This window comes from Phaseolus vulgaris, chromosome 7 (assembly GCF_000499845.2).
Source record: "Phaseolus vulgaris cultivar G19833 chromosome 7, P. vulgaris v2.0, whole genome shotgun sequence".
NCBI classification, from domain to species: domain Eukaryota; kingdom Viridiplantae; phylum Streptophyta; class Magnoliopsida; order Fabales; family Fabaceae; genus Phaseolus; species Phaseolus vulgaris.
In genome coordinates, this window is record NC_023753.2 from 25,067,224 (window position 1) to 25,085,532 (window position 18,309).

The window sequence follows — 18,309 nt, forward strand, 5'->3', positions numbered from 1 at the left end:
TCAAAATTGCATCACTTAGTTTAGACTAGACATTAATAGAATTTAAAATATTAGTAGTTATGATTTTGGTTGCTAATTTATATATTAAATTAAAAATTATTTTATAAATTTTTATTAATAATAGAAACCACTTTAGATACCAATAACTTTATAATATCTGAAATAATATCTAATTTTGTCAACATAATAATTAATTATTTTAATCTCTAAAATTAATTTTTATTTAATGATTTTCCTGTAATGAATGAAATGATAATAAGTTAGAGAATTGATTCATCCATGATTTTCTTTATGAAAGACTTAAAAGTCTTCTTGGATCATACATCTTTTTGGTACGAATTTTTGGGTCTTGAATGGTCGTAAGAGTTCTTCATTCTTGCATTGAATATGGATTATGGACGTTTATGCCTTCCACCCAAAGTTGAATTGCTCCTCTTCCTTATGAAGTGTTTTTGTGCTTGTTGAGTTGCATTCGTTTTCTTCCTTGCCTTTTCTTCGTGTCATAGACCTCATTTGTGGCTGCGATAGAATTTGTTGGAAGTAGTTGTCCTCATGCAAGTTCGAACCTCAATTTAGGGTTCCCGAATTAATAAGAACCACTTGTTGAATTCCTGATGTGCATTAGAAATGGTTTTAAGGAATCATCACATTTATATATAAAACAAAGCTTAGTATGCAGCCACAGGGACCTTCGTTACGTGGACAAGGATATAGTAGTTTTTTTAACCAATCTAAATAATTATTTTCATTTTCTAAATATCTATCTGGTTATATATATAAACTATTCTTATTTTCAAAGTTCAGAAATCAGAATTGACTCAACTCTGTGGTGGCCAATTTTGAACTTCACTCAAGTCAAAGACAAACTTCATATGCAAAATGCCAGAGAACAGATCCTTATGTACATTTTCTTCTCCACAAACGACATGTTGCACAACCTGGATTAAAATTTTAAGACTAAATTATTCTCAGATACTTCCATTCTTTTGTATTTGGACAAATATAAAATATATATAAATTAAAAAATAAAAAACTTCCATTTAAGTCAAAATTAATTTATGCATAAATTATTAGAAATAAAGACCAGAGAAGAGAAACTTTTACCCTACCTCGTGCATAAATTGATTGATAATTCTATTTTAACTTACGTTAGAATTTAATTTTAAAACAATTTCAGAGTAAACTTTTTTAGGATAAAATGATAAAAAAAATTATTGTAAGTAATAAAACAATTAATGTAAAAGTGTTAATTTATAAGAAAACATTCTCAATTTTTTGAGCCATGTATTACTGTTATTAATCCTATATAAGAAAACATTTGCATTCAAATAACATTAGTATTTGGTTACACTAATGTAATAAAAAAGTTAATCTAAATAAGTAAAAGATAATATATAAATTTATATAATGACTTATTTACAGTATACATTTATTTTTAATTTATTCACTAATTTAAGTGGCAACCGTAAGTATATATTTATTTAGTATGGTAATTGATTTTTTTTATATAAAAGCTTTTCTTTAGACATCTTATACAACTTGACATCTCAGTTAGGCTGTCACCTCAAGTAACAACAATTATCAGACATCACACATGAAAAAATATTATTAAAAAAAAAAATGGGGAACTAGACTAAAACCTATATCCTAACAAAAACGATACATAGACTATATTTATTCATAAAGAATTCTAAGAACAAGATAGATATGAAAGCCTATTATACCAATGAAATAATTCTCTATAAATAAATTCTAAATTAGTCAACTTATCAGCACATGCATTTTCTTCACGAAAAATATGAGTAATTGGTTCTCTTTTGTACACTAACAAAATATAATATCTTAACCTAACAATAACTATTATAAATGTTTAATTTCCTATATTTACCTACGAGTAAGAAATTATATATTTAAATGTTTTCACTTTGTAAGTTTGTTGTGATAAAAGTTTTAAAATGAAAATAATTTTATTGTATACTTGTTTATTTACATTCTATAATCATGTAAAAGTGTCTAAGACACACGTGATTATGTTATCTTTTCAATTAGTAGTTTCTCTCTACTTGCATTATACAACTATTTTTAAATTTAGACTTTAACTGGGCAAGCAGAGCATGGAAAGCATGAATTTAGTATTCTAATTTAGTATAATAATAAATAAACGTGTGAAAATAATATAAATCAAAGACTTGATTGAAATAGTTTATTATATATGCTGGCAGTTTTGTTGATTTTCCATTTACAAACTTCTTTTCAACATGTAAGTGATGCTTATAACAAATCATTTCCAATTTTTTACTTAATCACTGAATCCCTTGGAGTCCTTGAGTTGACTGAAACTCATCTTTTAATCACAATTAACAAACTTTTTAATATGAAAATTAGTAATCACGTTATATATAATTCAAAATATCCATATTTTTCATTAGAAGAATATTAATAATTGAAAGTTTAAGTTCAGCTTTATAATTATTATTTTTTCTTTCAGATAATGTTTCAATTAGAAAAGAAATAGAATAGATTTCCAAAATATATTTATGGAGTAAATTCCCTATCTAGCACCATTTACACTTTTATTTCCCTAACTAGCACCCTTTTGCTTTTATTTCCCTATCTAGCACCCTTTTGTTTTTATTTCCCTATCTAGCACCCTTTTATTTTTTATTTCCCTATCTAGCACTATTTTAAAAATAAATAAATAAATAAAAAATTATTATTATTTTGATAATTTTAATTTTGAATGCATTAAAAAATAAGTATTTTTAATGTTTAAAATAGTTAGAAATATAATTAATGAATAAAGAAATGATTTTTTACAAAATAAAAAAAATTAAAAATGTTTAGTTTAAAATTATTTTTTTAAAAATGAAGAAAATAAGAAATTAAACCCTACAACAACATAAAAGTTTAATCTATAAACATAATATTATTATTGATGATGTAATCATGTTAATTTCAAATAAAAAATACAGGACATAATTATAAAAAACCCAAAGTCAATTAGTATTAATTAATAGAGGACACACAAATAATATTGAAGTGTTTACCCTAAATGCAAAATCCTAAAAAAAAAAACTAATGCAAATGTTATACTTAATGCTTAAAAAATGAGAATAAAAAAATGCAAAAATAAATAAGTATAGAAAATAAAAACAACAATAATAAAATAAAAACAAAAATAAATAAACAATGACAGAAAAAAATAATAACTAAAAACATATAAGATATAAAATAAAGGAAAAACAAAATAAGATAAATATACAAGATATAAAAAAAATCCAAACAAGATAAAGATAAGAAATATAAGACGATACTAAATAAGTAGATGTTGATCATAAAAAATAAAATGAAAGATGATCATTCATTTAATATTTTCTGTACATTAAATAGTTTGTGCGAAATGAAACATAATTAAGGACAAAAAAAACACAATCTAATAATGTTGGGACATGTTCTTTTTGTGTGTTCTGGTGTTTGACAATATGAACATTTTTTTGTTCGATCATGTTGTTCTCTTATGTCAATATCAGTCTTTATTCGACTTGACTTAGGTCTCCCCTTTGAGGTTATTTTCATGTCGGAACTTGGACATAATATTTAACTGGTGTATGCAGACCAATACTCTTCATTTTTTAGTTCCATCAAATAGTCTTTCGTAACATGAAAGATCTGTTGCAATGTTGCTGTTTTTATTTTCTATATTTATTTACATTTTTCTTCTTTTCATTTTTAAGCATTAAGTGTAGTAATTGCATTAGTTTTTTTTAGGATTTTGCATTTAGGGCAGATAGACACTTCAATATTATTTGTGCGTTCAATATTAATTAATACTAATTGACTTTGATTTTTTTATAATTATGTCCTGTATTTTTTACTTGAAATTAACATGATTACATCATCAATAATAATAAAAATAAATACTAATTTATGTTTATAGATTCAACTTTTATGTTGTTGTAGAGTTTAATTTTTTATTTTATTCATTCTTAAAAAAAATTTAAACTAAACATTTTCAATTTATTACTTTTTTATTTTTATTTTGTAAAAACTCATTTATTTATTCATTAATTATATTTCTAACTATTTTAAACATTAAAAATACTTATTTTTTAATGTATTCAAAATTAAAATTATAAAAAAAATTAATTTATTATTTATTTATTTATTTTTGAAATGGTGTTAGATAGAGAAATAAAAAATAAAAGGATGTTAGACAGAGAAATAAAAACAAAAGGGTGCTAATAGGGAAATAAAAACAAAATGGTGCTAGATAGGGAAATAAAAGTGTAAATGGTGCTAGATAGAGAATTGAGCCACATTTATGTGCATAATAATAATAATACATAAAAGATAATGATACTTAGCTGAGAATTTTACCGTTTATATTTTATTACAATTATTAATAGTCAAGATATATTAATCTCTAACAAATATTTTTTTTTGTCTTTTATTTATATACTATGCTTTTTTTTTTCCTTTGATATCTCAATTATTGAAATATGGACAACAAATTATACAAAAGAATGTTAGTTAAGGTTATATTTGTCTATATGCCTATTTAAACCTTTATTTATTACTTTCGTTAATAATGTAAATGAATTAATGTGTGAAGAATTATGAAGGCAATCTAATAAAAAGATGTACCTATCTTGCAAAAAGATGTTATCACATTTCTAATCTAGGTATAATTTTAATTTTTGAACATAACATAGAGAAATTCTCTTAACATCACAAACTGCAAACACTAATTGAAAAAGTAAGTCATCTTGCATTGTTTATGTGACAAGTCATAGTTTTATAATGTATAGAGATTTTTTTTAAGTAGGTCGGGAAGTTAGACAAGGTGGTAGTCTTAAAAATGATAATGGTTGCAAAAGTCAAAAAATTCAAAGTTTATTTTATTTGAAAATGTTTTTTTAAAAATTAAATTTTTATTTTATTTGTAATATATATATATATATATATATATATTTTTTTTATGTTTTGAATTTATACATAAGTTTTTTTTTCTATAAATATTTTCAAGTTTATCTAATGAAAAATTATAGGACATCAGTGGTAAAAGAGAAATAATTTTTTTAATTATAATTTTTTATTATGATTTTTCGTAATGTTTTGAGGTATGACATTTGTTTCATAGGAAAATAAAGTAATATTAATTTAATACAAGAAGTATTTTGAATTAGGTTAACTATAGTAAGGTGTACCTGCCTTAAGCTGATTTGAGTTTAACAAATATTTTTATCCAAATTATTAATGAAAGTTGATTTTATTAGATTAATTAAAAAAAATTAACAACTTGGTCTTCTCTAACAATATTATATAAAAACAAGGCAAATATAAAGATAAATAGAAGAATAATAGAATTAAAGGAAATTAGTGAATAGTTTTAAAAGTTACATAACATACAAATCATACAATAATTGGACAATATAAAATCATAGAAATATATCTTGTACTTTTTTGCTGAAATTTGAGCTTGAGTTTATCTAAATTGATCTGAGTGTTCAAAACAACTTTAGCCATTGTTATTAATAATTTTAAAATCCAAAACAAATCAATAATTCAATCTAATTCATATTTTTCTCTTCATTTGATGGAATCATGAGATGAATCCATCCTCATTAATTTAGTAATATAACATAAAAGTCATCTTAAGGATCTCCGATATTTATATTCGCAATAAAGTATTGTTCTTTGTGTACAATGCACACATGTATACAATATTATTTTTTATAATTATAAAAACATAAATTAATAATTAAAATTGTATATTTAACTAAGAGGGAATATATAATAACTTTTTTTAAATAGATTGTGTATCTTATTAAGTAAAAATAAATAATTAAGTTATCTAATTAAATTGACATTAAAGATACTTATAGAAAAATTTATTTTTTTATAGAATGATAAAGATAAAAGTATAAATTCCATTAATTGAATGTAATTCTTATGAGTGATGATAGACTAATGAAGAGATAGGACCTCTGGAATTCCCAGTCCAAGTCATAGTTATTGCAGGGATTAATCAAATTTTATGAAAAATATGGCATTGGTGTTTTAAAAGCAACAGTATAATAAGTTATGGATGTGGCTGTATGATTTGTTCATGATCCAATCCAGGAATAGGAGAGCACAAAGGTATTTTTGTAGCATCTTTTATTATGAAGGATATTTACTTTTATTCAACTATTATTTTAAAAGTCTAAGCCAATATTCATTATTTTTTATTTATGCTTAACATTTATGTTCAAGCCAATAGTAACAAGAAGATGAACTGGTTTTGTATATTAATTCAATATAACCAATCCCTGTGGAGTGATTTAGTTGAAAGGATCTACAATTCTAAAGATGATGAGTTAAACCCTAGCCGAAGTTGTAGTTGAATCTTAAACTTACTTTTCTAAATAGTAACACCTGCCATAAATACTAGCTGCATCTTAATTTCTCTACCTCCCCCACACTCTGGCATGGCGGCCCTGTCGTTTTCTTGCTCCATTTTTTTTTCTATTATCACACTTTTTCTTTTCATTTCTTTCTTGTTATCTGTAAATCCGTGTCCTTTCTTCTAAGTAATTACTAAAACAAATGCTAAAGAAACACATTTATTTATTTATTTTTATCTTTCTAACCCTATTTAACCAGTTTTAGAAGCCAATTCCCAGGAATCATAGTTCACTTTAACTATGTTTTTTTTTAGTGAGAAGAAGACAAAAGATGAATGATTGGTTGCGATTCCTTGCCCTTTTGTTCTTCTTATATATATATATATATATATATATATATATATATATATATACCTAGAAAAGATAATATGTACGTTGAAATCTTTGTTAAAAGGAACCAGAAAATGTAAGGATTAGGAATTTAATTTCGTAGTTGGGTAACATTTATTAATTAATCAATTAATTAATTAATTGATTGATTTATACGTCTATCTTCTATTCCACGTCCTGTGTTGGTAGGGAAGTACAGAGAAGTTAGGTTCTAGTCCACAAGGTGACATCGCACCCAGAGAAGGGGAGAAAAAATGCCACGTCGCGCAATGAGAGCCGCTGATGCAGGCTGGTAATCCAACGCTTGTCATTATTTCTCCACCAACCCCCTTCACTTCCCCTTGTGCATCGTTACCACCCTTTATACCCACCTACCAGACACCAACGCTCCAGATTTGCTTCGGCCCTAACACTCTCCGTTATATATAACCCCTTCATGAACAAGGCTAATCATTCACCACATTACGCACTACTTTTCCTCTCTCCGTCTCCTCATTCCTTCATTTAAATCTGCTTCCCCACTCACCTACCCAAACGCGCCACTAACTCACATGGACGCAACGCCCAATGGAAAAGACGCTTTCTGCGTCACTGCCGCCAATGCCGCGGGGGACCCGCTCAACTGGGCCGCTGCGGCGGAGGCGCTCTCGGGCAGTCACCTCGACGAGGTCAAGCGCATGGTCGCCGAGTACCGCAAGCCCGCGGTGCGCCTCGGCGGTCAGACGCTCACCATCGCTCAGGTAGCGGCCACTGCGGCGCACGACCAGGGTCTCAAGGTGGAGCTGGCGGAGTCCGCCAGGGCCTGCGTCAAGGCCAGCAGTGACTGGGTGATGGAGAGCATGGACAAGGGGACTGACAGTTACGGTGTCACCACCGGGTTCGGTGCAACCTCCCACCGCCGTACCAAACAAGGTGGCGCCTTGCAGAAGGAGCTTATCAGGTCACTATAATCTACAAAATCTCTCTCTCTCTCTCTCTTTCTGTATGCATTACATTATTACACATGCTCATCTGCAACTGGTGTTGCACCTCGTGAATCAACGCAAGAAAATAGCATATTTTCTACCACATCTTTCAACATGACATGTATATATATAAACACAACAATTTGTGTATTACATATTAAATTTGTTTTTTTCTTGTCTTGCGATCTTACGAATGATGTTAAAACTTATTTCACTAGTAACATCTCTTTCTTGTATGGTTCTATCGAACCTGTAACTGTAGTGCAGCATCGTGAAGGAAAATTGCATGATCATGTATCATAAAATGAAAAAAAAAACATATTATTTTACATAAATTAATTTCACAACAAGATTGTTTTAACATCGTTTGTTGTAATGTTTGAAAAATAAGAAATGTGTGAAAAAAATTGAAGGATGTTGTGTTTAATATATAATATATACTAATAGTAAAATTTGTTTTTTCTACTTTCTCTGAACTTTTCTTCCCTCTTTGCCTTGTACCCATCCCACACCCTCTTTCATTATGAGAAATAATTAAAGATGGACGATCTAATTAATATTATATGAACGTTTTTTTATTATTCTTCTTTTATTCCCTTATATATTATTATTCCGTTGTTATTTTTCTGTTTCTGTTGCCCATTCATCATTTTCTATTGCCCACCATGCGTCTTATACTTTATTTTATTACTGCTTTCATTTCTCTTAAGTAAATTATTGTTGCTCGGCTACCTAAAATATTCACCACCTAATTAACGAATTTAAATGAAATATTATTCATTGTTTCTCATAGTTGAGAAAAGAGGTGGATAAGTTGGCTCACCTAACACAGGAAATTTGGTAATATTTTCTTTTATTAGAGAGAGTTGTTTCTTATACTAAAAAAAATTAGTTTAGTATGCTATATTTATTTTTACTTTTAATTCTAGTTATATATGTTTTTTTTCCTAATATAGTAAGAATTTTGAAAAGTTTCTGGAACAACTGTTCAAACCTTCATACAATTTTAGATAAATTTTTTATAAAAAATAAAAACTCTTCAGACAAATAATTGATATAAAAATATATTATAATAATAATTATGTGTATCTATAATAATATTTATGATAATTTCTGAGCTATTTTAAAATATATTTGGTGAACAAATAATAAACGCGGTTTTAATAATTTGTTGGGTGGTAAATTAAAAGAACACGTGCTGGCATTCAAAGAGAGTTGTATTGTCTGAATCGGATACTACCCTGATCTGGACTCGAGATCCTATTGAGTCGAAACGGCCGAGTGGCGAGTTAACTCATTAAATGATAACACGACGCACGTGCGCGAGGTTGGTGAGACTGCCAAGCCCTCCAACCTTTCCAAGTCCTAACACTCCATCTTTGACTTCTTAGCTTCTCAATTTTCTAATTTATTTTTTGTCCTAATTTATTACACCCAATCAATTCAATTTTTTAATTTTTTGTATTTTTTTATGACATCAGCACACTAATAATGTCAATTATTTATTTTTCGTTTTTCCCCTATTTTATCATGGTGTCTGTTCCAAAAGAATTATGTCTTTTCTTGGTTTTGTATGTTGATGTCCTCACCTAATTCCCCACCCAACTACATCATATCTTTTATTAATTTATAAAAAAGTTCATAATTCTTAATCTTTTTTTTTGTTCTTCTTTCAGGTTTTTGAATGCTGGGATATTTGGCAATGGTACAGAGTCCAACTGCACCCTACCCCACACTGCAACTAGAGCAGCTATGCTTGTGAGAGTGAACACTCTTCTCCAAGGGTACTCAGGAATTAGATTTGAAATTTTGGAGGCCATCACCAAGCTTTTGAACAACAACATTACTCCATGTTTGCCACTAAGGGGTACAATTACAGCATCTGGTGATCTTGTACCTTTGTCATACATTGCCGGTTTGCTAACTGGTAGGCCAAACTCCAAGGCTGTTGGTCCCTCTGGAGAGATTCTGAATGCTAAGGAAGCCTTTGAATTGGCCAACATTGGTTCTGAGTTCTTTGAGTTGCAACCTAAGGAAGGTCTTGCCCTTGTGAATGGAACGGCTGTTGGCTCTGGCTTGGCCTCTATTGTTCTCTTTGAAGCAAACATCCTTGCCGTCTTGTCTGAAGTTATTTCAGCAATTTTTGCTGAAGTGATGCAAGGAAAGCCCGAGTTCACTGATCATTTGACTCATAAGCTAAAGCACCACCCTGGCCAGATTGAGGCTGCTGCTATTATGGAGCACATTTTGGATGGAAGCTCTTACATCAAAGCTGCTAAGAAGTTGCATGAGATTGATCCTTTGCAGAAACCCAAACAAGATCGCTATGCCCTTAGAACTTCACCCCAATGGCTTGGTCCTCAAATTGAAGTGATCAGGTTTTCTACCAAGTCAATTGAGAGGGAGATCAACTCAGTCAATGACAACCCTTTGATTGATGTGTCTAGGAACAAGGCCTTGCATGGTGGTAACTTCCAAGGAACTCCAATTGGAGTCTCCATGGATAACACCCGTTTGGCTATTGCTTCAATTGGAAAACTCATGTTTGCTCAATTCTCTGAGCTTGTCAATGACTATTACAATAATGGGTTGCCTTCTAATCTCACTGCCAGCAGAAACCCCAGCTTGGATTATGGTTTCAAGGGAGCTGAAATTGCCATGGCATCTTACTGCTCTGAACTCCAATATTTGGCTAACCCCGTAACCAGCCATGTCCAAAGCGCCGAGCAACACAACCAAGATGTGAACTCTTTGGGATTGATTTCATCTAGGAAAACCAATGAGGCTATTGAGATCCTCAAGTTAATGTCTTCAACTTTCCTCGTTGCACTTTGCCAGGCCATTGACTTGAGGCATTTGGAGGAGAATTTGAAGAACACTGTGAAGAATGTTGTGAGCCAGGTTGCCAAGAGGACTCTCACCACAGGTGTCAATGGAGAACTCCACCCTTCAAGATTTTGTGAGAAAGACTTGTTGAAAGTTGTTGAAAGGGAGTACACATTTGCCTACATTGACGACCCTTGCAGTGGCACATACCCCTTGATGCAAAAACTAAGGCAAGTGCTTGTGGACTATGCATTGGCCAATGGAGAGAACGAGAAAAACTTGAACACGTCAATCTTCCAAAAGATTGCATCATTTGAGGAGGAGTTGAAGACCCTCTTGCCTAAGGAAGTGGAAGGTGCAAGACTTGCATATGAGAACGACCAATGTGCAATTCCCAACAAGATCAAGGATTGTAGATCTTACCCCTTGTACAAGTTTGTGAGAGAGGAGTTAGGGACATCGTTGCTGACTGGTGAAAAGGTGATCTCACCGGGTGAAGAGTGTGACAAAGTGTTCAGTGCTATGTGCCAAGGAAAAATCATTGATCCTCTCTTGGAATGCCTTGGAGAGTGGAATGGTGCTCCTCTTCCAATTTGTTAGTTCGTCATTTTATGTTTATTGGAGAGTGGTTTCTTTCTATATACGTATTTGTGTTGATAAGAATTTGGTTTGTCTGTAAGCCTGTGGCAAATCAATCCACATACAACTTTTCAGGCTTCCTTGATGTCAAGGAACGTGTAATTCATATTGTAATAGAATTCCATTTGTTTGCCATAGCTTTGAGTGCAACTGTTAATACATGCCTTCCATGTGAAGGATGTTTTCTCACGAATAATTCTTTTTCTGGATCAACTTTGGAAGAGGTTTTACATTTTTGTAATTATAGTTTTCCTAAACAAATGGAAAACTTCTAATACCTTCTTTTTTATTATAAACATAATTCATAATTTGTTACATATAACCGTTGAACGCAGTTGCACTGCACCGTCAATAGGAAAATATTTTGGCGCTCTATAAATTGGATGTGTGCTCTTCGTTTCCAAACAATGAGTGTGCTCTCCTAGGCATACAACACCATTGTATATAGAGAGCAAATGTTTATAAACTAAAAGCACCTAGCAAGAGCAAAAATCGGAGTATGTTTGTTCTTTTTTAGCTTCTGCATTTGTATGATCTGAATGCGCGTTTCTGTATTCTTTCATCATGTTTATATCATTATACTATCATTTGGTATGAAAAGTATTGTTAATCCTCTACCTTGTTTTTGTTGTAGTTGTCTTTTAAATTGAGGAGAAAGAGGATAATGTTTTTCTGTAATTAAAATGATATTTTTTTGCTGTTTAAATCATGCTAAAACAATTGAGTTTTATTTTCGAGTTTGCAAGTTGTAGATAGGATCAAACTGACTCGTTTTAAGGTAGAAGACAACTTAAAAATGCATGATTCATCGTTTTGTTGTTTATACGCCATTGGCACACATTAAACTTTATACCTTTAGATGTCATTATAAACAAGGGAAAATGTTTGGTTTAGTGATTAACACTAATGATTTGAATGTGTTATTCCCTATAGTTTACGGTTTATGGAAGGAAAAAATTCTTCTTCATTTGGACTGGATGGATATTTATTATGCTATAAAAAAAAAGAAGAATTACTGCCTATTATTAAGACCATCACTCAAGATACAATTTATCTTTATGAAACATGGGAAATGTCAAATCATCTCTCTATAATGTTCATAAAGACCACGTTTCTATTGGAATTGGAGGTTCTATTTGTTGAACAAGATGCTTTATGTTTCCAAATCCTAATGGAAAGCTTGAAGATCTTGTTGTTGTTGTGTGTGTGTCTAGTTGTTTGAAACTTGTTAATTCACTCCTTAAGTTGATCCAAGCTCAATTGAATCTTTAACATTTTGAAAAGATGGTTTTTTTTTAAAAGGAAGCGAAATTTCAACAGGTTGAAATTTCGAATCAACAGGTTGAAATTTCGAATCAACAGGTTGTTTTGACACTTAGTAGATTTTAAAGCTTTGTCTTTGCCTTTGTCGTCAAACAAATTTTAACAAGTTAAAATTTCGAAACAACAGGTTATTTGACACTTGATGATTTTTGCATGCTGTCAAATAACATTCAATCGGTTATTTCGAAAATCAACCGACTGTTTTGCTTAAAACCTTAACATAATGATGTTAGGTGGTTTTTCTGTTTTAAATGATTCCAACTGCTTTTGGGCTTTTGTTGTAACTGTTTTAACCATTTGATTGAAAGATAAAAAGGTGGTTTTACGCTCCTATGCATTAACTAAGTAAAAGAGATAAATCAAAAACAGTTTTGAAGTTTTGAAAGATCTTTGGATCATCTCAAGTGTGGAATAGGATTGGGTCTTGTATTCTGATCTTTGATCTTGTGATTTACCGAGGTATTTTCTATTCCCTTCCTTCTTAATAATTGTAATTTTGTATTGGTGTTGCCAAGAAGTGTTGTGTGTTCTTAAGGGGATCAAGATCAACATTCTTGGAGTGGTGTGTGATTGCAAAGAGGGTGAGTAGGCTTTGTGGGATTCAAAATCACCTCTTTGCGGTTGTGTAAGTTGTAATCTGTGATTGATTACATAGTGGATTCTCAGTGGTTTATGAGATTGGATGTAGCTTAGGTGTTGTGTGAACCAGTATAAACATTTTGTGTGAATCTCTCTATCCTTACACTCTTTAAATTGCTTTAAATTTGTTTTGATAAAAATGTTGATAAAAACAACCGGTTATTTCGTAAAACAACAGGTTGAATTTCTGCATCAAGCTCAAAATCAGTTTCATATTTTGCTGGACAAATTTTCCATTGATTAATTCTTCATTGCCTTTCACTCTACCTTCAATACTTGCGAAAATCTTTCAAAAAGAATTCACCCCCTTTTGTTTAAGCCATCAGTTCTAACAATTGACATTAAGAGCAAGGTTCTTGAAAGTTATTCAAATTTTGATCCTAAACCTTTTTTAAAATGGCTGAAAAATTACCCTTTGGGGAGGGTGCTTCAATAAACCGACCACCTCTGTTTTATGGACTGGATTATCAATTATGGAAGGTTAGAATGAAAATCTGTGTTGAATCAATTGATAGAGGAATCTGGGATGCTATTGTAAATGGCCCTTTTGTTCCTAAAAATGAAAAAGATAATGTTTTCATTAAGAAACCTTGGTCCCAATGGACTGAGAGTGAAACTAAAAAGGCTCAATATGATTGCATTGCTAAAAATATAATCTCTTCTGCCTTAAATTCCAATGAGTTTTTCAGAGTCTCAAAATGTGCTTTTGCAAAGGAGATGTGGACATCCTTGAGGATTTCCATGAAGGCACAATTGATGTGAAGAACGGCAAGGAAAAAAACCAGCCCTCAAACAGGTACAATACCAAGAAGGTTAATGAATTTAATTCTACAAACTGCACTTGTTTTGGATGTGGTAAACAGGGACACATTAAGGTTGAATGTCCAAGCAATGTGAGCAAAGAGAAAGGGAGTTACAAGAAGTATAAGAAGAAAGGAAAATCAAGAAGAGCATACAATGATGTTTCATCTTCAAGTTTTTCATCAAAGGATGACGAGGAAGCCAATCTTTGTTTCATGGTAAAGGAAGAATCTGAATCAAGCAGTGTAAGTTCAAGCTTTTCCATTAATGTTGAAAATTATTGCCAACTTCTTGAGGCCTTCAATGAGACTCATGAAGAAGCTAATAGGTTGACCCTTTAGAAAAATTGGTTCAAAGGTTTAAACAACTGGTTGGAAAATCGAGTCAAGACTTTGGAAGTTTGGAAATGATTTACAAAAACTCTTCTTGCAAGTGTGATTCTAGCTTTTGTGAAAATTGTGAATCACTTGAAAAGAAAGTCCACTACCTTTTAAAAATCATGGACAAGTTTTCCAAAGGCCAATCCAATCTTGAATCTGTTATTGATTCTCAATAATGTGTTTTTGGCAAGGCTGGGTTGGGGTTTAATCTAAACAACAAGAACATATTTGTTTCAAAACCTTTTTCAAGTTTATTTGAAAAACAACCTGTTGTTTTGTCGAAACAACCGGTTAAAACTTGCTTTTACTGCATGAAAAAGGGTCATACTGTTAGATTCTGCAGAGTAAGGAGGTTTCCTGTTCCTAAAGGTATTTTGAAATGGGTTCCTAAGGTTTCTAAGATTCCTAAGGCTCCTACTAACTTCATTGGACCCAAATTTATAAGGGGACCAAATCTTGCTTTTTAATATTTTCTTGTAGGTATTCTTGACAGCCAAGAATCACTTTTGGGCTTGAAGAATGACTGCTAAAGGGAAGAATATCAAGAGTAAAGTCAATCTTTGTACCTACATTTTTCAATTGTATATGTCTTGCAGGGTTCTTTGAATGTCAAGAGACATCCTTGGCTCATGCATAGTGGTTGGGCAAAAGAGAAACTTCAAGAATAAAGAGTATGTGTGTTTTCATTTCTCAATTTATGCAAGTGTGCCTTGTGACCATACGAACATCTCAAAGTCTTCTTTTTTGGGTGAATCTATTGGAGTTCTATGTGCAAAGGTATGAACAAATTGCATAATACATTTTCATCAATTTAAAAGGTAGTTTTTGGTTATGAAAAATGTTCTTTTTGTTGTCATAGTAAAACAACCGATTGTTTTTCGAAACAACTGATTGTTTTTCCTTTAGCACCTTTGTATAATGTTGTCATGTTTGCTTATGCATGGTTAAACCTATTTCTCTTTTTCAAATCTTGCTTTTGGACAAATATACATTGAGTATGCCTTAGAGTATGATAGTAAAAGATTATATCCACTTGTTTTCTTGAAAGCTCTATGACATGTTCTATTCTTGAAATGTCAAAATTGTTTGTACTACTGGACTACTGTGTTATCATTCTGATTTATGCTTTGTACAACCCTTCTCATTGTCTATTTGTAGATCAAATAGGGGGAGAAGTTTATGCTTGATTTGGTTGTATGGATAGCTTTAAAATTGTGAATTATATTGTTGCTATTCTGCACTTGAAAGCACTTGAACACTTCACTTTTTCTGGTTTTTCTACTAGTGTTGTATATGCAGAAAACCAATTTGTGTGTCTTGTTATCTTGCTGCTATACTTGCTTTGTATATGCATCAATTCTGTGTTGCAGGACCTTTCAAGTACAGGTGCTATGATGAAGAATAATCAAAGTGATGCTTATGGTTCAAGAGCATACACCTTACTCAAATTCTTGACAAGTCAAAATTCATGACCTATGTAAAGTAAGTTGTATATGTTCATCCTATGCTTTTGGCTTCATAAGACCAAATGAAATTCTAAACATGTTTGAGGTAATGCAAAGGTATGAATGTATTTCATTATGCATTTCCCATCACTTTGAAAGATGATTTGCTTTGAAAAATAACATTTTCTTGTTGTCTCAGAAAAACAACCGATTGTTTTCACGAAACAATTGATTGTTTTACCTCTGACACATTTGAACAAAGCTGTTATGATTTCTTATACATGGTTACAGTTGTTTCTTTTCTTTCAAAACCCTTTGGGGGTCAAAATGCATTTACTATGCCTCTGAATTAGATAATAAAGAGATGTATTCTTTGTTTTCCTTGAAATTCAAAGCTTTTTATGAATGACAATTACATTGGTGGTCATGGGGTTGATGATATTTTTGAATGTGATTACATTGGAAGTATTCACCTTGCTTGGAGATTGTGAATGAAAAGGAGAACTGCTAGAAAGAAAGGGAAAATTGGTGGTTTGTGTGTTGTAATTTTGCACTCTTATGGTGTGTTGAAAACTGCTCTGTTCTGCTGCTACACACATTGATTTTATGGTTTATTCTATTGTTGTCATAACTCTGATACACTACAGATTTCAGTTGCAATTCTGATACGGTATCACAGGTTTGTTGCTGCAATGGTCCTGCTACATACATTGGTATTCTGGTTTTCTTCATTCAGTTTTAACCCTTCTTCTATTCTATTTGTGAAGACAAATAGGGGGAGAATTATATGGTTTGTATGTTGATATGTATCTGCTACATATCTACTTTAAAACTGGGTTTATATGATTTAGTTAGCTACTGCATAACTCTGATTTTGCACCTTGTTTTCACTAGTTTTCACACTGATTTTGCTGGTTTTCCTTATGAGAATCACATAGTGAAAACTGGTTTTGTGGTGCTAATGATATATGAATATGATTACTTCTGGTACATGCACATATTATGTTTTGCAGGTACTAACAAATTCAAACAGAACATCACAAGCACAACACAAGCAAACCAAGGATTTATCTTCATCAAATAGGGGGAAATTGTTGAACAAGATGCTTTAATGTCTCCAAATCCTAATGGAAAGCTTGAAGACCTTGTTGTTGTTGTACGTGTGTGTCTAGTTGTTTGAAACTTGTTAATTCACTCTTTAAGTTGATCAAAGCTCAATTGAATCTTTAACATTTTGAAAAGATGATTTTTCTAAAATGAAGTGAAATTTCAACAGGTTGAAATTTTGAATCAACAGGTTGTTTTGACACTTAGTGGATTTTAAAGCTTTGACTTTGCCTTTGTTGTCAAACAAATTTTAACAAGTTAAAATTTTGAAACAACAAGTTATTTGACACTTAGTGATTTTTGAATGCTGTCAAATAACATTCAATCGGTTATTTCGAAAATCAACCGACTGTTTTGCTGAAAACTTTAACAAAATGTTGTTAGATGGTTTTTCTGTTTTAAATGATTCCAACTGCTTTTGGGCTTTTGTTGTAACTATTTTAACCATTTGATTGAAAGATAAAAAGGTGGTTTTACGCTCCTATGCATTAACTAAGTAAAAGAGATAAATCAAAAATAGTTTTGAAGTTTTGAAAGATCTTTGGATCATCTCAAGTGTGGAAGAGGATTGAGTCTTGTATTCTGATCTTTGATCTTGTGATTTACCGAGGTATTTTCTATTCCCTTCCTTCTTAATAATTGTATTTATGTACTGGTGTTGCCAAGAAGTGTTGTTTGTTTTTTAGGGGACCAAGATCAACATTCTTGGAGTGGTGTGTGGTTGCAAAGAGGGTGAGTAGGCTTTGTGGGATTCAAAGTCACCACTTTGTGGTTGTGTAAGTTGTAATCTGTGATTGAATTTCTGCATCAAGCTTAAAATCAGTTTCATTTTTGGCTGGACAAATTTTCCATTGATTAATTCTTCATTGCCTTTCACTCTACTTTCAATACTTGTGAAAATCTTTCAAAATCAATTCACCCCCTGTTGTTTAAGCCATCAATTCTAACACTATTGACCAACATGATAATGTCAAAGGATTTATTGAAGGTTATAGATGAGAAATCACTACTTTTGATAAATCTATGAAGCTTATTGAAATTAGAGGAATGCCTATGAACATAAGGGATATTGTGGCTCAACTGAATGCTTTGGAGGTTACCATGTTGATTCTTTCTTGGTATACTATATTTTGTGCACCTTTCCTCATCAATGCATTCTCTTCAAAGTTTCTTACAACACACATAAGGATAAGTGGTATATTAATGAAGTATTGATCATTTGTGTTCAATAAGAGAAAATGTTATTAATAGAAGAATGGGAAAGGGTAAATTTGAATACCTCTCTAAAAAAATAAGAAGAGTCTTGTGAACCACAAGGGAAAGATTTATTGGAATTATTATATTTTTCATATAGATGTATATAGAAAGTGTATCAATGTAAATAAGACAATAGTTTGGTGTAATTGTT

The 18,309-nt window shown here is 31.1% G+C and overlaps 1 protein-coding gene across 1 annotated transcript; it reads left to right on the forward strand.

Moving 5' to 3' along the window:
* Positions 1-6,963: 6,963 nt before the first annotated feature.
* LOC137828852 (phenylalanine ammonia-lyase class 2) lies at positions 6,964-11,343 on the forward strand. Its single transcript, XM_068635590.1, has 2 exons — positions 6,964-7,716; positions 9,418-11,343. Exons 1-2 carry the CDS (start codon positions 7,328-7,330, stop codon positions 11,165-11,167), a joined length of 2,139 nt encoding a protein of 712 aa, XP_068491691.1. The 5' UTR covers positions 6,964-7,327; the 3' UTR covers positions 11,168-11,343.
* Positions 11,344-18,309: the final 6,966 nt, after the last annotated feature.